Raw genomic sequence first — 26453 nt, forward strand, 5'->3', positions numbered from 1 at the left:
GAGCCCAGAGAAGAGCTGGATTAAAACTGCCAGAAGGGAATGAACATGGGGCCTTCTTAATGAACCTTCTGTAAGCAAAGATGTTGCAGCGGCCTTAAAATGAGTTGTGGTCAGGTGCAATGTTGAAACATTGCTATCTTGAAGCAGTAGGAGCAATGGTTAAAAATCATTGTCTCAAGTCAGTGGTCATATTAGCAACAAGTAATATGCATCTACATAAACACAAAGATCTGCTTGTGCACGAGTACTGTCGCTTAATACCTGACAAATCTGCCATTAAAATAGCAATCAGCAAAGGTGCTGTTATACTTGTATTTTAAAGAGCATGTTAGATAACACTATGTTTGGTTTATTGCATGTTATGTCTAAGCACACCCATGATTTATTTAGAGACTAGGGAGGACTCTTTTGAACCATGTATCTAGCGCACCAAACTTTTTCTGCCAATAAACTAAAAAAATTGATTTTCACATGTCCAAATGTGCTCCACAAACTTTATACTGTGAGCTTAGATTGAGAGTCCTTAAAATTTTGATAAGAAATTACATGTGTGTAATAATCAGTTCTATATACCACAGATCTCAAAAGGTTTTGGTCGAAATTACCAAGGGACTGAAGGCATCAGAGCTACTCTCAGAAACATGGCCATGTGGCACCCATGTTTAGGGGTGTGGTAGTAATTAATTATTGTTATTACGTAAAGTTGGGTTACTACAAAGGATCAGATTAAAACAGAAGATTTAAACAAAAGAATGGTCATAATCAAAACGGCAGAAGCTGATGCTCAACTCTTAAAGGTCCAGTGTATAATATTTAGGTGAAAGGGATCTATTGGAAGAAATTGAATATAAATCATCCTAGTGATGTTTTCATGTGTGTAATCATCTAAATTGTTCGAATTGTTGTTGTCTTTACCCGAGAATGGTCCCTTTAACTTTAAAAAACGTTTATATATTTACATCGGCAGCCGGTTATCTCTAGGGAGGCGGCCATGTTTTTTACAGTGTCCAAACTGGACAAACTAAACACCTCAATGTTTTTAAGACAACTGAGGGCTGACACAGGTTCTCTTTCATGTTTGGAAGGGTAGGTTGAGGTGAGGGGTATTCAACATGCAAATTCACCACTAGATGTGGTCACTAAATTATACACACTGAACCTTTAAGTCAAAGTCTAAAAATGCTAGAATTATACAATATCATCATTTTAAGCCACAATAACCAAATGTTTTCTAGATTACTCTTTGCTCTGCAAGGTCTGTTGGGGTAAGATATTGGGTAATTCAGGTATTTCTCCAATTGCAAACTGGAACCAACTATAACAAACCCAGTCTATTCATGACTAGTAAACTGATCTTCAAGTGTAAATTGGTGGAGTGAGTTCCCTTTAAAATACCAGTGTAGTTTGATCTGTAGATATTTTCCCTCTTATCTGCAGCCAGATGCTATAAGTAGACTTCAGAAGGAGAAATACTGCAATAGGCTCAGCTCATGACACTCGTGACAGATCATAATTCATACACTATTTCTTTCTTTTATAAAATTTACTCAAAAGTGCCATAGTAGCCATAGCAGCTGCCACCAATGCTATGGCACCCAACAAACACCCCCCGCTGCCTCTTTGTGACCTACAACACAATTACCACCAATGAGATTACACAAATCGATTTACTGCAAGATGAATTGAAAAGTTTCAAAGCCTGAGGAAAGAAACTGCTCTTTAGTATGCTTTATTGCTTTCTATGGAGGGTTTTATGGGCCAAAACTATATGTATAAATACATAAATTATTATATAAATACATAAATAAAAGGATAAATACATGTATAAATAAATACATAATTATATAATTAAATGCCTAAATAATTGACTAAATGTGTATTTATACATTTATTTATACATTTATTTATGTATTCATTTATACATATACTTTTTAATTTTTTTATTTATACATTTATTTATATATTTCGAATTTTATATATTTATTTATTTATTTATCCTTTTATTTATCCTTTGCGTAACCTGCTGGACAGAACAATAAAACTGTCAACTTCAGTCATTAAAAAACATATTTGACGGAGCCGAGTCACTCTGTCAAATCTCGCTCTGCCTCCTTCAACTAAATTCTGCTGTGGAAACTTCTAGAGATCACGTTTGTCCCGGGTCGGCTTCATCAATATGAGCTGTTGATTATATATAGAATTATGAAGCTTATTTATGATCCCAGAACCTGAGGGAAGTAACAGCGCGAACACATGCTTGCGCTCTCTCTCTCTCTCTCTCTCTCTCTCTCTCTCTCTCTCTCTCTCTCTCTCTCTCTCTTTCAGCTGACGTATCTGACTTGCTACAGTTTAAAAGTTGATTTGTTTGTCGTCACAATATCAATACTGATCATCACATAAAGATCGATACTTTTATTAATGAATTAAATCTTTATTCAGAGCAGCGCATTCACCCGTCGCTTGCTAGCTCCCTCTTTTCCTCTCTCTCTCTCTCTCTCTCTCTCTCTCTCTCTCTCTCTCTCTCTCTCTCTCTCTCTCTCTCTCTCTCTTACTTTCTCACACACACACACACGTGGCGCTGCGGCCGGGCTGTGCGCCTTCTCCCGGCCACGGAGCTGTCGTGGTCTCTGCGTCCGGAGCCAGGGACCATTTATGTTTATTTATCCCAAATCATATCGTCATCGCGATATTAAACAATGTTATCTCATATCGCATGTTTTCCTAATATCGTGCATCAGAAGCTTTAACCCGCCCCCTGACTATTGATGACTGAAGTTGACAGTTTTATTTTGTTCTGTCCGGCAGGTTACGCAAAGTATAAATGGAAGTATAAATAAATAGATAAAACTCGAAATATGTAAATACATGTATAAATAAATGTATAAATACACATTTAGTCATTTATTCAGGCATTTAATTATATAATTATGTATTTACTTATACATTTATTTATTTATTTATCCTTTTATGTATGTATTTATATAATTATTTATGTATACTTTCCAGTCAGCAGCAGTTGGCTTATAACTTAACATTTTCTGTTGGCCTTGCCAGCGATTTATATCTGCTGTTGGCATAATGAAGACAAAATATTACGAGGGAATGTTGGTTACTTTCGCTTTTACAATGAATTTACATGTAACCAAAGTGTATAAACGGTTGTCATATTACAGTTATCAATCATACAGCAACATAAAGATACATTATCTCATAGCTATCCTGCAAACAGCTGAGTGACTTTTTTCCACTCCATCCTAAAGAAATGCGCACGCTGACTAGACCAAAGTTGTTACCACAGGAGACTGTGGAAACACTACCACTTTTATCCACAGAGGCGCCAAAATCAATGAACATAAGAAGTTCCTTGTAGTAATTAACTCAAGAGATTTTAATTAAAAATTTGGATAAAAAATATTTATATGTATGCAAGCAACTTGGCATCTGTTTTATTAAGGGTCCAAGGAAGGGTAGTGTCGAATGTGATGTGATTTGAACACACAATTTGTTCAATATTAATAAAATGTCAATAAACAGGCAAACAGTGCCTTGTAATCAGTGGGGGCGGTGCAGCGTCTCTTAACAGGCAGTTTGCCAAACGAGTTGAACACGCCCTTTTCTACAGTCTCAGATAACCTATGGCAGCAGGTGGCAACCAAAAAAAAATTTAAAATTCATAGTTCATAATTTTCTTTTACCATTACACAGATCATCATGGGTGCTGATGTCTATCGTGGCAACAACATAAATAATAATGATAATAATAATAATATCGATGATGATGATAATAATAATCATAATATTTATAAACATAATAATGTAATAATGGTTGAGTAGTCATTGTAGAAAGAAACAATGAGCTGAGACATAGAGAGCCCAGCTGGAATGTCTACATTTTAAATAAATTAATCTTATATAAGCATTGATTATACTTGTTTAATTGAACATTAATAAGACTCCTGATGGGAGCAGGGGTGCTGTGCCTTGTGGAGTTTTCTTTCTGTCTTTGTTAGGTTTATTGGCGGGAGGCAACCAATGTCAAGGTGCATTACTGCCATCTACTGTGTTGGTGTACCGTCTTGTTCCCTGCCTTTGCTGATTTATTGCAGTACATGTTGATATGTCACCACCATCTGCTGATCAGTGAAATAGTTTAACACCATGACCTGTGTATTGATCAGAATGTGGAAACACTGGAAAAAATGAGCTTCACAGAGTCTGAAACTTTAAAGGGAAACTAATAAATTGACCTGTTTTGCAAAGTCATTTGAAATGTTTTGCTTTGTCTTCTGGATTTGTTCTTATCAACAGACAAAAACACAAGAAATCTTGCATTCATAAATCAGTGTTCATAAGAGTGCATTTGAAATCCTCACCCCTCCCTGTTTATACTCCTGTGCATTCTGCCAGCTGCTGAAGGCTCTAACCCCAGAGGAGAACACCCATTGTCAGCACGGCCTCTACTTCCAGGACGGTCAGCGGCGTGTTGACTACGTCCTCACCTACCATGTGAAGAAGCCAGGTGGGGGCCGCTCCTGTCGACACTCAGCACACCTGCTGACTGAAAATGCTGTTGCCCGCAGCCTACGACGTGTCCCCCACGGCCGAGACGAACGTCTTCGACGTCCCCAAGTGCCAAGGCCGAAAGACTCGACATCAGCAGGAGCCGACGTGGAGCTTGGCTGTCCTGGAGAGACATTTAATGGCCACGAGGATCACAAGGCCTTCAGGAGGGAGGAGTTTGAGGGGAAACTGAGAGATATGGGGCTGGAGCTGGAGAAAGATGATGTGAGTTTATATCTTTATCCATTTACCCTCTCCAGAAACACTCCACATAACATCTAGCTCTAACGGCATCTACTCTATTGACATGTTTCTTTATTCTGTTCGCAAAGCAATATCACAATAATACAAGTTACTGTCATAAAGTAGGAAATAACATGTCAAAATTATTACATTTATTAATGACATATTGGAAATTAAATAAATGAGAAACACCTAACACGATGTAAGTTAAGTAAAGAGAAGGAGATTAGCGGAAAAGTGTTCAAAGTTCAACTTTGTGTCACAGGTCACAGTGTGTGCAGTCCTGCTTCAGCCCACAGCTGCAGGGCTGAGTCTCTCACACTGACTCGGTATCTGTACCCACGAGTACCTGTTCACACAAACCTATCATCTGTAAAACTCTTTCTTACTCAATTGATTGGATTCGGTCATGTCTGAAAATGGTTCATGAAACTCTACGTCATGATGCGTTCTTAAACTGCACAGAAATAACTAGTGCATGAATTATGATCTGTCCCAAGTGTCATGAGCTGAGCCTGTTGCAGTATTTCTCCTTCTGAAGTCTACTTATAACGTCTGGCTGCAGATAAGAGGGAAAATATCTACAGATCAAACTACACTGGTATTTAAAAGGGAACTCACTCCACCAATTTACACTTGAAGATCAGTTTACCAGTCATGAATAGGTTTGTTATAGCTGGTTCCAGTTTGCAATTACCAGAATTACCCAATATCTTACCCCAACAGACCTTGCAGAGCAAAGCGTAATCTCGAAAACTATTTGTTATTGTGGCTTAAAATTATGATATTTTACAATTCTAGCATTTTTAGACTTTGACTTAAGGCACAGTATGTCCGTAAGCCCATGAGCAACAGATACAGTATCTCCACTCTTATAATAGAAAATAATGTGACGTCTTCTGTCGTTGCCAGTGAAGTGGCATAAATACTCTAGTAACACACAAATTTATCAAAATATACTAACTATTCATTAGAAATGGGTTTTTTTGAAGTCAACAGACTCTCTGCACGTTACATTCGGTACTCTCTCATTTATACAGTATTTTTAAATGGGCCAATATAAAGTAGATTCAACAAATCTTTAAAAAGTCGTACTATTTCATAAACTATTGAAATCAAATTATTTACAAACAATTTCTTATAAACACTGTGTTAAATCCATGCAAGCGTATTTGTGCCACTTCAGGGGTGGATGTGTGTAAAAAAAATTGTTATATTTGGTATTTGTCAGTAGTTTGCATAAAATACAACAAAAAACTATACGTGGAATGCAGTGAAAGCTGTATCAGGTGAAAGTGGAATAATTGAAGTAAAAAAAGTTGTTTGGTCTTAGATTTGAAGTCAAAATATATATTGTCAAACACATAAGAGTAGGATGTAAAAGAAAATGGAGGCGCACAGAGTTATCTGAGCTGCAGCAGCACATCATTGGAAACACGGCACTGGAGGTGAACCCTCAGCTGGGCATCTGTGGAGAGACCTGAGGACCGGACCGGACATGCTGGACCGGACATGCTGGACCGGACATGCTGGGCCAGGTTCAATTCAATTCAGTTTTCTTTGTATAGCGCTAAATCATTACAAGCATTATCTCAAGGCACTTTACATAGAATGTCGAGCGAGACCTTAAGGTTCAGACAAAAATGTTTTGAACAATATTTGGGTTCAGGTCCTGCCAGAGCCAACCTGGGTGCAGGGCTCCCTGTGTGGTGGAGTTGCATCTCCTGAAACATCTCTTGTCTCAGAACGGAAATTTAACTTTTTTTTCAAAATTAACGGGCTACACCTAATTTTAGAAAAGATTTTAACTAAAAGCTGCAGCAATTAAACATCAGTGTGTAAAACCTAAAGATGGGTGACTAATTTTGTGACTAAATATTCTACTCTTCAACATGTTCATGAGTTTAAAAAGTTTTATCTTTTGCAGTATAGAACACATTTGTGTGTGTGTACTTTCCTCTTCAATATTTGCATGCGTTTAAAACAATTATAATATACACTGAAACTTTCTAAAGATAAAAATTATCAAATATTATGGCAATTTAAATGGTATTAAACAACTGTAGAATTAAACGAAAAAAACATAATAACTGATGTCAGGATCTTCGTAAAAACTGCTTAAGTTGGTTTTGAGAAAAGATTTCTTTCCATCTTGTGATCGGGAGTTTTGCTGGGTTTTGTATGTTGGGTGGAAATCAGGCTGAAACTTTTTTTTTGTGTACTAGGCATTAAAGTTCTCACGTGTAAATTTGCTCTGCACTCAGATAAACTGTTGCTGCACAAATGTCCTGAGTTTCAAAAACTTCTGCTCACACATTTCTGCTCCTGCGCTTGCATTTTTGTGAGACGACCCTGTCAAAATTCCCCAAACAATAAAATGCCAGGTATGACATTTGTGATTGTTTCTGAAACAAACGCAGTGAGGTCAACATTGGCTCATAACAGGAAGCCATTTGTTCATATTTAGCATGTCTTTACAATCTTAATAAACCCAGTGAAATGATGAGCAGCTAAATGTGTATCTTACTGTAGCAAGAACTAAAATGTTCTAAATTGTAATAATATTTTGTGACAACTTAACGATTTCCTCAGTTTTAATATATGCATATGCCTGGCCTCACCAGTTTCCTAAAATGTTACTATTGTCTTCTGCTGTCTTCATGTGTTAGATAGCAACCACTAAGACTTAAAACGAATGTTTGCATAATTAAGCATAACACCATGGATGTATTCCCATGCTCTAAATATGACAACCAATTAAAATAAAAACAACGAGGCATGCTGGTGAGTGATCTGCTAAACCTGTCAAACAGTAAGAACCCATGAGGGACTCTGTAAGAATGAAAAGGGAATGCATCTGCGATGAAGTAGTAGACTATTTCATTGCTCAACATCACACCAGGCATTCTATTGGTTGGGGAATTTTGACAGGGTCATTTCACATAAATCTGAGAGCAGACACTTTATGAACACCTGAGTATGGGTGAGGAAAAGTGCCCAAAGTGAAGCAGGGACAGTCGAGCAACAGTCAAATCAGAGTCCACACAGTCCACACATGTTCAGTTTGCACATGAACATGGATCATTAGAGAGGGCTGGGTTGTTAGAGCGAGCATTACCAAATCTGAACACGATATAAAGAAACAGTTCTCTTTCAAATTAAAGTTTGATGCCTGCTAATGATGTTGGAGGAAGGTGAACAAATTCTAATGGTTTAGTAGAAAACTCTAACTGGGTGTAAGTTATTTCTATCGTAACTTATGTGAAGAGTTCGGACATTAGTATAGAAGTCTGGGACAGACGTCTTTGAGTACTGTAATGGACGGGTGTGATCTTAATATCCCAATTGATTAGCATAGCACTTTGTACATTCTTCATTTATTTGGACTTGGTCTTGTGTTGCATATTGAAAACTTGGAGCTAAAAGCTGTTCCCATTATGTTACCTATTATTGTACCTGCTTTAGCAATTTTAGGTTTGAGAAGGTATGTAAGTCTGAGTATAACGTATGTTTAGTTCTTATTTTACAACCGATTTGTGTAGACTGAAGTTGTTTTCACGAGTAAACAGCACTGTCAGATAAGTTTAGGCTTGTCTTTGGCTTTGTTTCTATTCATCTATAAGAAGTTAGGAGGCAGCCACTTCTCAATTTGGAGGCAGGCTGATTCTGTAAAACTATTTGCATGGTTGCAGATTAGAAATATCTGAGTATCTGCCATGTAAAAGTGTAAACTGATATTCTGCATATGTATAAGATGACCTAATGCCAGTGTATAAATAGAAAATAAGACTGTCTACAGCAGTGTCTTGAAATGGCTGACCTGAGGTTACCACTACTTCAAAGAAGGTCTTAATACCTGTTTCACTAAAGCTGGACACAAGAGTGCCAAATCCAAAACTCCCATTGCGTATGTTTAATTATTAATGTTTTGATCATTTCATAACTTACACTTTTTGTGTAATCCTGCTAACTAACAGACAGACAACCTTGCTAATTAAAGTGCCAATAGTCTGCTTTTTGGTTGCTTCCATTCCTATAGTGTGTGAGGCTGGAGTGTAGAACCCCAAATTAAAATTACAAACCTGCAAATGGGAACTTTAAGGTTTTCATGGTTTTGCTAATTGTGTGTCAAGATTTTCAAGAGAGAAAGGAAAAACCCTTACTTTGGAAGATATCCACTTAACATGCACACAACAATACTTTTGTATTTACTCCCTAGGGACCAACTGACTTTGTCTATTTGAGTGTCTGCAACTGCAAAGTCTAGTCACATTTGAGCTATTTGGCAATTTACATTGATATAACGCCCAGTTACTCTTTATGAGCCCTGATTTTTGTGTTTTCTCTAGAAGATGGAGAACTGCATATTGGATTGTTCCAATGTGCCATTTAATGCACTGTTTTCTAGCAGAAAGCTTTTGGGGATTCAGATGAGGTGACATAAAGAGAGACAGAGTCTGAAGTGAAAGAAGTTGTGGTGGAGGAATGGGTCAAGAACAGCGCTTTCAGCCAGGGGAAAAGGGTTTGCGTGAAATCAGTTAATATTTAATTATTTTTTGAGTTATTTACTTATTATTTGCATTTTTATCTTCATTTTTCAAACATAGTTTGATTAGATTTTCAACAAGGACCAAATATACCCATAACACTTCTCCAATGTGACTCATTGAAGTGATCCAGCAGAACCTAAAAGCCTGGCACAAATTACATTGTTAGCTTTATACACCAGAGTGCAAACAACATCTGTCATATTTGAATGGGCATTATGGACATGAAGTGTAAATATAGAAAGTAAAACATTTTTCAGTATACATATGGGCACATATTTGGAGACAGATTTAAATCATTGTGAAGCTTTCTTTTAAACTACTTAATCTAATCCTTAATTGGTCAAGTCAAATTATAAACAAATTATTTTCCTCACAACAAGCAGAAATCAGATCAGGAGGGAAACCATTAGTCTCTATGCACAGCAGGCAGTACTGATGTACAGTGTTGAGTCCCTCAAATCAATACACACATAGATGGTTTCCTCCTGGTCAGACTACAGCCCTCACTTTAGAAACATTATAAACATTATGAACCTAACATGTTATAACTAGGCCAATAAAAGAAGTCAACAAAAGGTAACTATACTTAAAGGAACAAAATACTGTGTTAACTGAACAAACTGACCCCCCACAATGAGACATGAGGCGACATATATAGCAAATAACAAACAAGGGGTAAACAAGCACATGGTTTGGCCCGATGAGCTGGCTCCAGGTTTTAAGAGTCCTTAGCACTGAGCCACGCCTTTTGCCAGCAGGAAGGGACCTCCCCCAACAGCCACGGTAACTCAAAGACCAAGAAGCAAATGATTAATATAACAAACAATTTCCTGTGTAACCCTACAGTGTTAAAATGTGTGCACTTCATCTAAACATTGTAAGGTTAAAAGCAATTAAACCGATTCCAAATAAGCAAACTGTGAAGTTAATTGTTTGGTGTGGCTGAGTACAAATTAAATGTGTGTAGCAAACTGATGAGGAGAGAGAGTGTGAATTTGGAGCATATTACCATGTGTGGGCGTGGTCATCACACAGAGGAAGATATTCCCACACAACTTTTTTGGGGATCATCCAAAGCTGGAGATCATCCAAAGCTGGAGTACCAAGAGAAAAAACACGCAGACATGAGGAGAACATGCAAACTCCACACAAATTTGTCTTCGTCCAGCCATTACATTCAAACTCCGAACCCTCTTAATGCTAACCACTGCACCGTGTTTCCCCCTGTACTGATGTTCCCTATCGATTGTAAATGTGTATCTATTGTTAAATACTATTGTATTATATAAGGATTCATTCATGAAAGATGTAGTTTGATACCAACTAAACTAAATTTGAACAAAACCAAACTCATGCAAAGTACAAATTATGATCAACAATGTCATTATTGAAAATGTAAAAGTAGCAGAGAGCATTGCAGTTTTGCGAAAAAGTTAGACACATTCTGGATCATAAATCAATGTACACTCTGTATTTTATACTGGTATTACCATAATTGAATTATCTTGATGAGGTACGGGCAACATAAAGACATAAGGGATCTTACAAGATGCCGGATATTGGGAACACACCAATAATCTGTCACATGAATTGAAACTCGTGAATCTAGTGGAATTGAATCTACTTCCTGGTAACTTACAAAATTATATATGGACAAAGCGGGCTACAACCTGAGAAGGACATCCTATAAGAAACATTGTTATATTTGCACCAAAAAGTATGTGCATATCAACCTGTGGGCGGATTATGAATAAACATAACTGAGCTATATCTGTATGTTATTTGTCTCAGACCAAGATTCCAGGGGTGGGTTTTGTGAAGATTCATGCTCCCTGGAAGATTCTCTGTCGAGAGGCTGAGTTCATGAAGCTAAAGATGCCCACTAAGAAGGTGAGATTTCTGCCTGCATGCACTCTTATGAGACTTCACATCGACTTATGTTCATTTCCTAGACACATTCCCTTCCCATAACACACACACACACACACACACAAACACACACACACACACACACACACACACACACACACACACACACACACACACACACACACACACACACACACACACACACACACACACTTGTGTTGTTGGACTTGAGTTTCAACTGACATATCTTAAAGGGGACATAGCATGCCCATTTTACCACAAGTTGATATGGTTCCTTGGGGTCTTAATGAAATGTCTGTAACATACTTTGGTCAAAATACCACAAGGATCATTTCAAACAGCACCCTTTTTACCCTGTATAAAACAGCCCTCCACAGAGTGACCTGTTTTGAGTGCCTGTTCCTTTAAATGCTAATGAGCCAGCTCCCCCCTCCCCCCTCTCCCCCATGATTTTAAACGATATAAATTACATATTTTATATGATATAAATTATCAAATATGCATCCCATACTTTGTATTCCCCTTCTGTTGTCCTGGAGTTTTAATTTTCCCAATCACATAATTAAATGTCCCCCTCTGCCCATCCACTACAAGCACACAAGCAGACAGACAGAGAGAGAAAGAGAGGGGTGGGGGGGGGCTATGAAGACCATCATTTACCCCCGAACCCCGACATTCAACGGGTACAACAACAAGCGGAGAAAGCAGAATCGCGGGCTGACCTTATATATACAGTCTATGGGGCTGACCAGCGGAGAAATGCACGTCCCGTGTGAACAGCCAGGCGGCTGCGTGCTGGAGACGGCGCGCTGCGCTCGAGCGGCGCTTCCGCGTCTGTGGTAACCCGGCGTAACTACTGTACCCGGGCGTAACTACTGTAACCCGGCGGAACTACTGTAACCCGGCGTACAGTAGAGCTGAACACTGCGGAAGTCTTCCACACAGCTGGCAGTGTGGAAGACCGCTGCAAGGCAGCGCAGCGCCGTTCTCAAGCGCGCAGCCGCCTGGCTGTTCACACGGGACGAGCTTTTCTCTGCGCTGGTCAGCCCCATAGACTGTATATATAAGGTCAGCCCGCGATTCTGCTTTCTCCGCTTGTTGTTGTACCCGTTGAATGTCGGGGTTCGGGGGTTACAGTAGCGCTGAACACTGCGGAAGTCTTCCACACTACTGGCTGTGTGGCGCTGACACAAATTCCAGCTCACGCATGGGAGAGCGAGCGGTCGCTCCCGAGCAACTGCTGCAGCCTCCCAGTCCCAACGATCCAGACAAATGCCACATGTGAGTGAATCGCGGGCTGACCAGCGGAGAAATGCTCGTCCCGTGTGAACAGCCAGGCGGCTGCGTGCTTGGGAACGGCGCTGCGCTGCCTCGCAGCCTCGCAGCCTCGCTGCCTCCGGTGTAAACCCGGCGTAGCGAGTGTGGGGGGACGGGTGGGCCAAGACCACGTAGGGAGACTTCCAGTTCCTTGTTACGACACAAAACCCAGGAAGCGCAATCGAGTCGCTCAAGCATGACGTTTCTGACTTAGAGGAACCATAACAAAACGCGCAAGTGTTTTTTCCCCAGAGTTTTTGGGTTGGTAGACATGCCAGATACCCACATTAACCTGTAGAAGCACTAACAAAGTGGAATTTGCATGCTATGTCCCCTTTAAGACCAAGAAAGCACCAGTGCAACTATCCTTGGTGACTGTGGAGGTCATTGAAGTTCATTGAATTCACTCACATGTTCAGGAAACCAGATTAAGACTTTTACTTTGTGACATGAAGCGTCATCCTGCTGGAAGTAGCCATTACAGTTTTTCTCGATTGCTTAAGCACGATTTTTAAAACAGGGCCCGGTGTTTCAAAACACTACACACAGTTAGCACAACCACACACCCAATTAGCAGAACACCTCAGATCCTTTGCAAAATGAAACACTCTTGTAAAAACTATACACTAATTTATCAAAACCATATTTTGTTACCATATGAAACACACGTTTCATATGACTTAATTCTGTTTGAACCAGTTACACACTGCTGTTGCTATCCTAAAACACTTTTAGCAATTCTACTTCTCAGTGATTAGAGTACTGTAAGTGAAGTACACAGAGAAAGTGCAAATATACAATAAATTAACCAAACACTACACAAGACCAATGCTGCAGACTGATATCCATATTCCCAAATCAGTCAACATGTCAACATGGAGAATCACAACAAAACATGTCCCAGTTTTCATGCTACTACAGTAGTGTGCAACACTATAAGCTCAGCAAATATCAGACCAACAGAACACTCTGTATCCAGTACAGGTTACAATGACAGATGCCACTGTATATCTGCTAAGATCTGAACTCTTAGTCCAGACTCCTTCAGCGTCAATCCGTGGTTCACGACATGGTCAACTAGTGTTGCGCGAATTTCATTTGATAAATTTGGTCCTCTTCTTCTTTGAGCACGTTCTCCTCCTGCTTCATGTCTTCCTCTTCCTCTTCCTCTTCCTCTTCCTCTACCTCCACCTCGACCTCTACCTCTGGCACGGCCTCCGCCTCTTCCTTTTCCTCCTTCTCCTCCTCCGTGGATTCCCCCTCTCACCCTCACTCTTCTTCTTCTTCTGACTCCTTCCATTTTAGTTGAAGACAGGTGAACTCACCTGCTGCATTTTTATAGTGCTTAAACCTGATTGGTGTGTCTACAATTTAGCAATCATGTGTTTGCGCACCTGATGGCTGTGTTGAACCAACTGGCTCATGGGGGTGGTAATTTGAGTGAGTGCTTTGGAATTGCAAGGAAGTGACATCTTGATATACTTCTGTGTCTAATGTATACAAGTGTGTTTAGTGTTTTGCAAATCACTGTGTGTATTGTTTTGCAAAATGTGTGAGGGTGACATTGTGCTTATAGTGGTGCAAATCTGGGCTGATGTTTTGCTCCTTGAGTGTAAGGTCTTGATAATTGTGTAATACTTTTGATTTTAATGTTTATGCAATCGAAAAAAACTGTAAAAGATGGTAAACTGTGGCCAAAAATCGATGAGCATGGTCAGAAAGAACCCTCACATAGGCTGTGACATTCAACCCATGACCTGATGAACCCTATGTGCTGTTGACGGTTTTCTGTCAGCTCCAACCAGTCTGTGACCTCTCTTGTGACCTCTCTCATCAACACAGAATTGCTGCTCACTGGCGCTCCTGACTTTTACCTGAATGATTTTACACACTGCACTGCTGCCACATTTGGATGGATGGATGGATAAATGCATAAACATGTGTACAGGTGTGAATATACAACTTAACCTTGAGTGCGTGTTCTGTGGTGATTTCTAGGTGTATGAAGTCAAGCAGTCGAGTGGTGTCATGGAGAAGATCAGCTCTCTGGTCAGTAAAGCTCTGGAGCCTCTCCACCCTCATGTTGAGGAACATAAACCCAAGAACATCAAACATCTGTCACACACTTTCTCCAGAGAAAAACAACACCTGTAAGTGCAATTTTATTTCTTTCACACTTTGATGGAAAAAAAGTGGACCCATGTTGCCTTGTAACACAATTGCCTCGCAATTAAATAGACAAATAGTGTTGCCTGACGGGTGTTTCATTAGGGAGGCTTACTCTGAGTAGGATTTACTATGGAAAAGTCTTAGTTAACTTAGAAAAACTGAACCAGGATACAGTTGTTTCTAAAAACTGACCAGCATCAATGTGATCTGTTCCTTTGTTACCCTCCTGGTCAGGGGAGGTGGAGGAGGACCTGTAGTAAGAAATGTCCTACTTCAGAGCAGCCAAAGAGCTAACTGAGAGAGCACATGTGGCACCTCACAGTTAAACAGCATGACATTGTAAAAGGAATCAATAGGTATTCTCTCTCCTCATGGGCCATTTAACACTAGCTTCCTTCTGATCATCTCTCCTTCTACAGTGGCGTCATAATGTAGTCAGACCCGTTAGCTTTTGCATAGTGTTATAGATTTATTGTATATTAGTGAAATTGCCAATTTGTCAGTATAAGCTTAGTAGCAAATAATAAAAAAAAGGAAATCAAAAACTAAATCATCTCATTTAGCATAGTGTGCTTTAGCCTTATGCTCCAAGTCCAAGGAACTTGCATATTAATTCCTTAAGCTCTGAGTTTTCTCAGAAACACAGTGACCACAGAAATTGTGAAATGGAGTCACAAGGACTCTTCCTAGTGTCAGATCACCAGGTAAACTGAGTAACTGGGTGAGAGCTAAACACTGAATGAGTGTGAACACCGGACACTGCACAACGCTAGGCTAATTCCATTTCATTCTATTTAATTTGTATAGCAGAAATGGTTAGAGGTTGAAAGAGGTTGAAAACCTGCTCCTGAGTGTACATGGCCCGGGACTAGGCCGACGTTCACTTCCCGTAACCCTTACATACTGTTCGGGTCAAATTTGATCAGTTTTGACATTTGACAACAGTAAAAATACCCTAAATGTCATTCTTTTAGCCTGAAATTTGACGACTTTTCCTAAAGTGACCCAAAATACAAAATACACAAAAATGTAAATATTTTACATGCTACAAATTTTTGTACATTGAGAGGGGAATCTATATCAATATAGAAAAACAATGCTGTCAGTTGGTCCTCACTTCCACATCAAGTTGCAGGCAGGATGGCAGCCGTGTCATTCAAGTGACTTGGTTTTAACGGTTATAATGGTTACACATGGTTATACATGGTTACATAATAAATGCCAACAGTTCCAGAATGTTCTCGCCATTATCACTTTCAAATCATTACGGCTGTTGTGTTTTCATGTCTTAGGTACAACAGGACATGATATTGTGTGATAGTAAAAAAAAAAAATATTGGTGTAAAAAACCTCAAAATTACACTCTCCCTGCTCTCTGAAACATTAATTAAAGATTAATCATCCATTTATTAATGTCAGATTGGCTATTTATACATTCTAAATAGACCTGTAGTTCAAAATTCGGCATATAGACTTATTATAAGGGAATTCGTGGCCATACTGTGAAGACATGAAATATGAACAGTATGTAAGGGTTAAAAGACTAAGTTCACAGACACCGATGGAGCTGACATCAGGAGGAATGAGAGAAACGGGTGAAATTAAGGTGTGCAAAGCTTGCAGAGACTTACCTTGGAATTCTTAAAACTTTGCTTACTAAAGGGTAAGGGCAAATATTTTGAATGCAGGGTCTGGCTCATTTTGTAAATTACATTAGTTTCTCAAAAAAGCTAATCTATATATATATATATATATTATTGTCTCACTCCATTATTGTATTTTATTGATTTAAAATAAATTCAACAACACAAAGTGCAATAAGTGAAAGGGTGTGAATACTTTCTGTAGCCACTGTAAATCAGAGAAATGGGTGGGAGGAAGGCACAGAAGCATCCTACAGACAGATAAGAATGGCATTCATGAGTGAATGAGTAGCCATTTATGATTTCACACAAGAAAACCATAACTCCAGGTTATGATGCAGAGACTTTTAGTTATTAGCTATATTCCACTCAAAATGAAGGATTAGGTCTTAATAGTTGTGAGATCCAGCTGATTTCAGATGTGAACCGGGCATTCTCCAGAGGGGCTGTATGTGAGAATACAAATGTCCAAGAGAGAGCCCCTAGACTTCCTGCGGAGTTTCACCAATCAGCCCCCTGTTAAAAACTGGAGAATCTAGAGGAGAATTTATACCATACATTCTGCCTGTGCCCGTTGCGTCACCCCTCACCCCTCTGAATGCTCAAGAGATATGTGTTGTTGGTCATGTGTGAACGGCAAACTCTGGAGAAAGTCTGGACACAATTCTGTGGACAACCTCTAAAGTTCATGTATGCAAACGGTTTATGTGGTGCAAAAATTGTGGCAGTTTGAGCTAGGACATCTGTTTACATGTAACAACTGTGTGACAACCTCAGCAGGACCAACTTACTGTGCATGTAGCCACAACATCAGCTGTCAGGTCCACTGGTGAAATCCAGCAGAGGGCGGCAATGTAATAAAAAGCAGAAGTCAATATAAGAACGATATGGCAAGCTAAATGTAGCCACTTTAACCCAACGCTCTGTTTGTGCAGCTGTCATAATGTCATCTGAGGTTCCAGTCCAGTGTGAGTCATTTGAGTTTCCTCTGTGACGTGAGGGTTGAAAATACACATACAAAATGTCCTATATGAAACTTGACTTGAAGTAAAACCTCAGCAAGGTAATTAAATGTATCTCACTGTGTGTGTGTGTGTGTGTGTGTGTGTGTGTGTGTGTGTGTGTGTGTGTGTGTGTGTGTGTAAACTAACCGCTTCTATATTCTGTTGAAGTATCTTGTGATCAGAGATCAAAATAAGAATTGTCAGTGTCCACAACTGTTGTGTTTAAATTAGACTTTACATCAACTGAATAAATACCATCCACAGTCCAGGAGAACAAGCACTCCTCTACCTCTGATAAAATGTCAGCTTCAACTTTTGTGTGTGTGTGTGTGTTAACAGGTTTGACCTTTCAGACAAAGATTCCTTCTTTGACAGCAAAACCAGGAGTTCAATAGTGAGTCCACTGAAGCTTTGTTGTGATTTATCCAGATGATGGAAAAGAAGTATTCATTCTTTTCTGACATTACTTCAGTTAATGAACAAATGTAAAAACATACATTTATAGTGGACAGTATAGTGGTGGGCAGGTAATTCTCTTTTGTAAAATATTTACTTTTTCAAGCTGTTTTATGTAAATTTGAAAAGAAACAATTGGTAGTTTGGTCGTGGCCATTATTGAAGATTAGAGCTATACCATTCTTGATTACGAAAAATAACACTTGAATATTTTTTGGTAATTATTTTTCTTCGACAGCACAGAGAATTTAATACACTTCTCATGTTTTCATTCACATTCAGGTTTTTGAAATACTAAAAAGAACAAAATGCAAGGCCAAGTACAGCATGGGTAAGTGTGGATGTCTCTGACATCTCGACAAAATGTGTGTCAAGTATTATAGTAGAGATGTAAAAACATATTATATATGATCTATTGCAGCTTTTGTAGCCGAATGAATTCAAAAACAAAAAATAAATGAATAAACTACAATTAGCTACTAACTAACTAACTTCCACTAAAATACAATCATTTCTTCCACTTTTATAGCTTGGTGGAGAGCAAACTAAATCACTGAATCGTCACTAACCTAACTAACCAACCAACAAATGTAAGTTCACCACAAATTGTCAAAACCCTGACATCAAGTCTTACAACACACCTATTGAGCTCAAATGAGCTGGGAATGGGAGGTGGTATGATGGTGATGAAGATGATGATGATGATGATGGCAGGGGTGCTTATTACAGTACACTCTGAATCCCAGTGGACAAGCTCCCTCCCCCTGGGTCTGGGGACTGCTCATTGTGGAGCCCCCAACTGGTCAGTCCCATCCCAGGGATCAATTTAGGATGCCTCAGTCTATAGTGTGTCTAAGCTGGAAGTAGCACTAAATGGATCTTGCACCGCTGCATGTTGGGCGGCAGTGCATATGCCATGCTGTTACCACAGTTACATGATTGACAAACTGGATAATCTGTTGATTCTGCATAAAGGAGCAAACTGGCCTGTTGTCTAAATGGATCATGCACATGCATCAGGTTGACGTGGATTCACTTTTTTAAATATTAACCGTTAAACAAAAACTTAAAATTTTTTCTCTTGTCTCTTGGGTCCAATCTTGTCATTGGTATTGTATAGAGATTTGGTCAGAGATTTAATTGAATGGATATTTAAGCACTGACTATTATGTAAGAAAAGGAGATCTACTCTGGTCACATTCACCGAGCTAGGATCCAAAGATGTGAAATGCATGTAACATGTGCCTCTGTTTTTCCTTGGCAGGTATCACCAGTCTTCTTGGTAGCGGTGTCTATACAGCAGCTTACCCTCTTCATGATGTGAGTAGTAACAATGCTACTATATAATTACAGATGATAGTTCAACAGTATGGTAATATACTCAAGCTTTAGAGCTGTTCAGCAGATGATAAGATAAAAAGACAGTGGCAATTGACCACTATGGCCTCACCTATTTATAATAATAATAATAATACATTGCATTTATATCTCGCTTTTCAAAGCTCTAAAAGATGCTTTACATAGTGAAGGATAAAATAAGGAAGCAATCAATATACTCTTTAATACAAATAAAAAGAAAGTGGTAAGAATGAGGTATACTAAGAAAATAAAAAAAACATCTGGGGTGGGGGGGTTTAGCTGGGGAAGGCAAGTCTGAAGAGGTGGGTTTTGAGGGCCTTTTTAAATGATAGCAGTGTAGGGGCATTTTTGATGTGTGGTGGTAATGAGTTCCACAGAGAGGAGGGGGTGACTGAAAACGTCCTGTCACCCCAGGTTCGGCACTTGGTCCTAGGGACCTGAAGGAGGCTGCCATCAGAAGATCTGAGGTGTCGGGTGGGGGTGTGCTGGTGGAGGAGGTCGGAGAGGTTGGGGGGGGCGAGGTTGTTGAGGGTTTTGTAGGTGGTGAGTAGAATCTGGAAGTTTATCCTGTATTTTATCAGGAGCCAGTGGAGGTCATGGAGGACTGGGGTGATGTGATCAGTTGAGCAGGTACTGGTAAGTAGGCGGGCGGGAGAGTTCTGAACATACTGGAGTTTGCGAAGGACTTTGTTTGTGGCAGCAAAGAGTAAACTGTTGCAGTAGTCGAGTCTGGATGAAAACCTGGCATGCAGTCTCCACCCCTTGTGTACAGCATCTAGTACTGTCTGTCCTTTCCTGTGGAAGTGTAATCCATTTGCGCTGGGAAAAAAAATGCTAATTATCGGAGAATTCCACAAAAGATCTTCCAAACTGATTCTTTACTTTCCACTTACAGGGGGAAATAAATCAGGAGAGTGCAGAGTCCAATGACAGAAAGGTAAGAGAGTTTTTTCGAGCTTTATACAGACGTGTTCATGGTTCATATTCGGTTCAGGTTCACAAATGTCCGGGTGTTTTGTGTCACTACCACCCTAAAACCAGACCTGATACTCTGGTCAAACACCCTGCGTGTCGTCCTCTTCGATGCAGGATGCAGACATGGCATTTGAGGCGGAGCAACGGGGCTGAATAGCATTAGTTTGTCCTGTGGAGGTTGGCTGCATCCACCATCAGGTTGCTCAAAGATCTGGGGATCCACGGACAAGCCCTGCGCCAGACCATAAATGTGAAGGAGTTGCTCATAATCATGAACCTACAGAGAATTAGCACCTGAATATGCAGCTCAGCTATATGGAGCCTGACAGGGTTTCAGCTCATCCGTCAGCTGTCTGCTCTGTACGTTTCTTTTTCTGACCCATTCTTCTTATTTCCTGCTCTCATTATGTAACTTTTGATTGAAGCAGGCAGCTCTTAAAAACTCAATAAACCAACTGAACACTACCCCCCCATCTGCATTCAGCAGCTAAAGAGCCACAGGAGGAGACCAAAAACAGAGCTGAAAGCAGGATGAACTTTGGCCTTGTAGCAAGAAAAAAATAGTCCAACTGAAATGTTGTGGTTCTGTTTGTTTTACTGAGCCTCTGTTGTTGAATACATTTGAAAAAATAATATAAAAAGGGGACACTGCCAGGAAATACGAAGAGTAACGCTAACAAACTTTTGTAATAATAAAAGTTATGTCAATAGAAAGGCTAGAAGTGTGATACAAGACAATTAATGTAAAGAAATTGTCTTCTTCAGCTTTTGTATGAGGAGTGGGCAAACTACGGTGTCTTCTACAAGTATCAGCCTATCGGACTTGTGCGGTAAGTACCTATTTCTGTAGGTGATTATGATTATTGTCAATCATCCTTTGAAGGTAATAACTGAGTGTTATAATACAATAAGGCTTATATTTTGAAGAACTGCTGTTCCAGCTCATCAGTTTGTAATATTACAATTGTATATCATAGGATTTTACATAAATGTATTGTCTAAACTCTCCAATGGGTAAAATCTGTTAAGTTGGGTTTTTGAATATAAGATGATTAGGTCATCTATGTGTTTTATTAGAAATTGTAGTGCTTGCATGATGTTCCAGAACTATGCATTTACATATTCACAACAGATTCATCTTTGTTTGAAGAACATACAACGAATGTCATCTTGTATCCAGGCCAATACAGTTTTAACCTAGCGTTGCCATGAGGGCTGGTTAATAATACAATATGGACGATGTTCATAACTCCTCTGTCTTCTTTATTAATGGCCTGGGTTGTATAGTTGGTGATGAGGATAGACAGTAATTCAGGGAGTGATGAGGACAACATAAAACCCATTCATTGTCTGCTGGTTTGTTTTTATGCTTTCTCACCTCCTAAACATGACAAGTACCAGAAGTTATACAAGGAAATGGGAGCTTAAGTATGTCCCCTGTAACTCACATGTTAAAGCTTATGTTCCTTACAGTGAGGCCTGAGTTTGCCATAATGCAGACTGTGCCTGAAAGTTTATACATACACAAAACCCTTTTAAGTTAGTGGCCAAAACAACAGAAATAGTACACATATAATAAAATAAAACCCATGCATTTTACAATTTTAACATGAATCTTTAAATTTCAAATGAAAACCATAAAATTAAGTAGCATTTCACCACACAACTTAATAGTACAGAACGACATTGAGAGGGGCAGCGAGGCTCAGTAATGGCAAATGTTCATGAATGTAACAAAAAATGACTGATTTTTCTCATATGCCGTAAATTTTATTTCCCGTTATATTTAAGTCTTATAAACATGTCGTTTCTTCCTCTACCTGGATTGTATCACTTATCTCACTAGGACCGGAAATAACACCACGGGTCAGCCCCTCCCGTTTTACTGCACAGCTCTTTTTGTCCGAACAAATTAAACCCTTTGCATCTCTATGCGTGTGTGTGTTTGTGTGTGTGTAGAAAGTACTTTGGCGAGAAGATTGGTCTGTACTTTGCCTGGTTAGGCCTGTATACCCAGATGCTGATTCCTGCCTCTCTAGTCGGGGTCATTGTCTTTCTCTATGGATGTGCCACAGTTGATGACAACATACCAAGGTAACTGTGCAGACTTGCACACACACACACACACACACACACACACACACACACACACACACACACACACACACACACACACACACACACACACACACACACACACACACACACTTTGTTTAACAAGCACAGGAATGAAGAGAGCTGACATATGATGTGATGTGTGTTGATTGTCACAGCAAACTGAATATGTGATGCTTCTGCTTAATGTGCAGGAAACTGTTTTGGGCCTTAGTCTTATGGTTAATACAATGTTTTCTTAACAATCCTCAGATCTGCAGAGAAATCAAACACAAAATGCGGTGACATCACTAGAGTGGTTCTACAGCTTGTAGAATGATTTATTGTCATAAAGGAACAACATTATGTACTGTATATTGTTAGAATCAATACTGTTTTAAGTGACTTGATATTCTTAATGACATACAAAATAAGTCAGTGTTGTAAACTTTAAGAGAAAATGAAATCAACGTGAATGAAGAAATGAAAATCTGAAATACAAAGGGGGAGACAAAGGAAGCACATTGATGAATGAGTTGAGAAAATAGAGGGGCCTCCGCTCCTTCCTCTACCTGCTTCTCATCATCCACAGGATATTATGACACACACTGCCGGTACATATTTGCACTCACTGCAGACATGCACCACACACGCTGAGCAGAAGTGTGAGGATCAGAGTGTCACCATGGCACGGAACCACACAGTAAGACAAAGCAGAACCCCAAAGCAGTCAGGAAGTTGTCCATCTAATGGAACTCATTCTGTGGAAAGAAACACTTCAGGAGGAACTGCAGGTGATATAAATCATCCAATATTTCAGATCTAAAAGAAAGCAAAGAGAAAATGGAGATTAGAAGGATTTGTGTGTATATAAATGTATGTATATATATATACACACAAACCACACACACATATTGTATATATGCATATACATATATGTGTGACTGCCAATTTGACAAATATTGCGAGACCACTATGGTTACGACTTTGTAGGGTTTAGCATTTGGTTTCGGTTAACCATCACAGCTAAACCATCATTTAGCTGTGATGGTTAAGTTTAGGGTTAGGGGCTTTTAAATGCATCCCCTTGGGGATAGTAAAACAGGTGTTGGTCTGTATCTTGTTTTCCAGCATGGAGATCTGCCATCCAAAGAACAACATCACCATGTGTCCTCTGTGTGACAGAGTGTGCAGCTACTGGAAACTGAGCACAGCCTGTGGGACAGCTCGGGCCAGCCACCTGTTTGACAACCCTGCCACTGTTTTCTTCTCTATATTCATGGCTCTGTGGGGTGAGGCAACACCAAACAATTCACTTTGCTAATATAATCAGTGTCCACCTTGTGAGGTCCAACTAGCTATACACATTTTCAGCTGAACTGACTCATATAGCATGGACCCTTAAATTTCAATGGGCACTTCATAGATTTTATATATAGAGTTTAAACACACGTTGAACGTCTTAGTCTTGAACTATGTGTTTTCAAATGTAACATGTAAAATAATTACCAAAGACAAGTCACAAAGAGATATATGAACTAAATAAACTCAACAATGGCTGCAGCCTAATAAAACATTTATTGAAGCACAGTTTTAAAAATGGAGTGTGATTAAACACCATTTCAACAATTAAAATTGAGGAAACCTACAGTATTTCTCTTTTATTCTTCTATTTGTTTGGGAAATTTGCAATATGAAACAAATTGGAGTCACTAAGCAGTGATATTGGTGAAGGGATCCACTCACTTCCTTTCACTGCTCATGGCCTTCTTTCACATCCCCTCATTAGGCTCTGTTGCTCACAGTATATAACACTACGTAGGCTCCGTTTATGTTAGGAAGAGGTGTAACGCTGATAGAGAGCCTTTGTGTTTCACTTGTGACTTTCACCATTTCCAGATTTGAACACGTCCTGTTATCTTGTTACCCTATTTTGTTATCTCGGTCATCTTGTTATCGTGCAGCAGTCTTTACATTCACATTACAGTATATAAGTGAACCATCTGTCTCTTTTTATCAGCACACCTAAGTAACTATTCAACATGTTTCTTACCTAGGGTAGGCTACCTTTTATTAATCAACCCATTTCAGTGTACATGGTAGATGACATTAACTTCACCCAACCAGTCCCCCCCCCCATATTACCTGAGATGTACCTGTTATAATTACTAATACCAGTCTGCCCTAATGCACTCACTCAGGTGTCAGCATGTATAGTTGAGTGTCTGAGCCTGATCTTTATCTGTGCCTCAAAGCTGCCATGTTCATGGAGCACTGGAAGAGGCTGCAGATGAGACTGAACTATGAATGGGACCTGACGGGGTTTGAAGATGAGGAGGTGAGTGGCGCTGAAATCATAGACAGGTATAGATAACATAGAGTATATACTGTATATTGATGTTTGATTCTATTACAATATTTAGCATTTTAAGATTTGCAAACTGATGATACTGGTTTTAATTTTAAGCATTTATTTTTAAAGGATGTGAAATTCCATGTTTTGATAAGTGAATACATTATTATAAGTATAAGCTAATAATGGAATTGAATCAGGTTTCATCTCACGTATGCATCTCCTTTCAGATTATAGAAAAAATACATTAACCAAAAATATTTTCACTAACTATTCTTTACAATTTATACCTGAGGAAACACATTTGGCCAGAACCAGGAAAATTTCAGGAGGATAAGTGGGGATGCCATCTATAGCAGCAACCAAACTCAATGTGTGCAGCCATCTGCCTCCACCAGTTAGGGCCCCTGTCCCCTATGAGAGAAAAGGCTGCGTATGCAGATAGAGAATGTGTGCAGGATAGTATAGTTAATGCTGAATAATTCACGTACCAGCAGTTTATATGTATATTTTATATGGGCTTTTGTGGCCTTAATTTGATAGGACAGAGAGAGTTACTGGTGAAAGGGGGATGACATGTAGGGTCACAGACTGGAATTGAACCCGGGCTGTTACGGGTGAGGCCTAGCCTCAATGGGGTCGCAGCTCTACCAGGTGAGCTATACGCCGCCCCTCATCATGCTATTTTCAATTTAATTATCAGTATTAACTAAGTGATGATCAACTGCACACTCAAATTCTCCATGTGCTCTCATAGTGGATGAAAGGGGATTAGAAACTGACAGGTAGTTTAGGGGTTGTTTTGGGGGGGTAATTTTGATGGCTGGCATCCCCCTCATCCCCAAACAAACCACGGGTTGTATTTGTGGTATTTCCTGAAGTGCATAATATTCGCGCAGTAACTTTCTTATCATGGAGCACATAACTGGAACACAATACCCAAAGAACTGAGCAACATCTAGAACTTCCCTCTTCATTCTTTAAAACAGTTGTTATTGGACATATGTCATCATCTGGAGTAGTGCTTTTGTTTTACTACTCATTTTACTAAATATTGTGTGTTTTGCTCTATTGTTTATGTGCCTTTCTTGTTACACCTGTGTCTTTATGTTGTTTTACTAATAATTGTACTGTTGTGCCTTTCGTGTGCTATGAGCTTTTGTCCATGCGTATATCATACAGTCATGTCATTGATTAATTATTAATTATGTAAGTGTCTGTGCCTGTACTTCTTTGTTCTTACACATGTGACTATAATACTGTAAGTTTTTGTATGTCTTTAACATCAACCTGCATATTGGGATGGCACATTTACATGATGGACTTAAGTGTGCATCTTCATTAATGTGCACATTCCCTTTTAAAAAATTAACATGTAATATACACATACGTGTGTACTTTATACAGTATTTATTACATATATAATATTTTGTTGTGAGTGTTTTTGGTTTTGTTGTGTTTCTCTCATTGTTGGTGTTTTTCCTCCTCTTTTGCTGCAATGTTTTGTGGAGCACATTTTCAACATCAGCAGAGTATTCAAGTCCTCTTCAACACATTCAAAACATGCCATGTTATTTGCAATGGTATTATCTGACTTATTTTTACTAACTCTGGAATCCCCTTACCCCACCCCCTTTGTCTCTGTCTCTCTGGGTTATTTTTCACAGGAAGCTCTCAAGGTTTGGATACATTCCTGTTTCTAGATTAAGTTCTCTCTTTTCTCTCTGTAGCCTTTCTGCTGCTGCTGCTGCCAATCTCTCATAACATATCACAAAAAAAACACTGTAAACTGTAAATGATATTTGCAAATGTAGTCTGCATCTACAACACATTGTGGCTG

The 26453-nt window shown here is 39.2% G+C and overlaps 1 protein-coding gene across 4 annotated transcripts in view; it reads left to right on the forward strand.

The window, feature by feature from the left end:
• The window catches only part of LOC118109494 (anoctamin-1), a 48265-nt gene that overhangs the window by 997 nt on the left and 20815 nt on the right, over window positions 1-26453 (forward strand). For 3 of the 4 annotated variants that reach the window (XM_035156643.2, XM_035156647.2, XM_035156646.2), the window contains exons 2-12: window positions 4408-4785; window positions 11145-11243; window positions 14559-14710; window positions 17716-17770; window positions 18115-18163; window positions 19097-19152; window positions 20087-20128; window positions 20932-20996; window positions 22126-22260; window positions 23392-23552; window positions 24516-24598. In XM_035156643.2, coding sequence (XP_035012534.1) covers window positions 4408-4785; window positions 11145-11243; window positions 14559-14710; window positions 17716-17770; window positions 18115-18163; window positions 19097-19152; window positions 20087-20128; window positions 20932-20996; window positions 22126-22260; window positions 23392-23552; window positions 24516-24598 — 1275 coding nt within the window. Of the gene's footprint in view, window positions 1-4407; window positions 4786-11144; window positions 11244-14558; window positions 14711-17715; window positions 17771-18114; window positions 18164-19096; window positions 19153-20086; window positions 20129-20931; window positions 20997-22125; window positions 22261-23391; window positions 23553-24515; window positions 24599-26280; window positions 26293-26453 lie in introns of all 4 variants that reach the window. The other variant, XM_035156645.2, reaches the window with a different exon arrangement.

The sequence above is a fragment of the Hippoglossus stenolepis genome, chromosome 5 (assembly GCF_022539355.2).
Source record: "Hippoglossus stenolepis isolate QCI-W04-F060 chromosome 5, HSTE1.2, whole genome shotgun sequence".
NCBI classification, from domain to species: Eukaryota; Metazoa; Chordata; class Actinopteri; order Pleuronectiformes; family Pleuronectidae; genus Hippoglossus; species Hippoglossus stenolepis.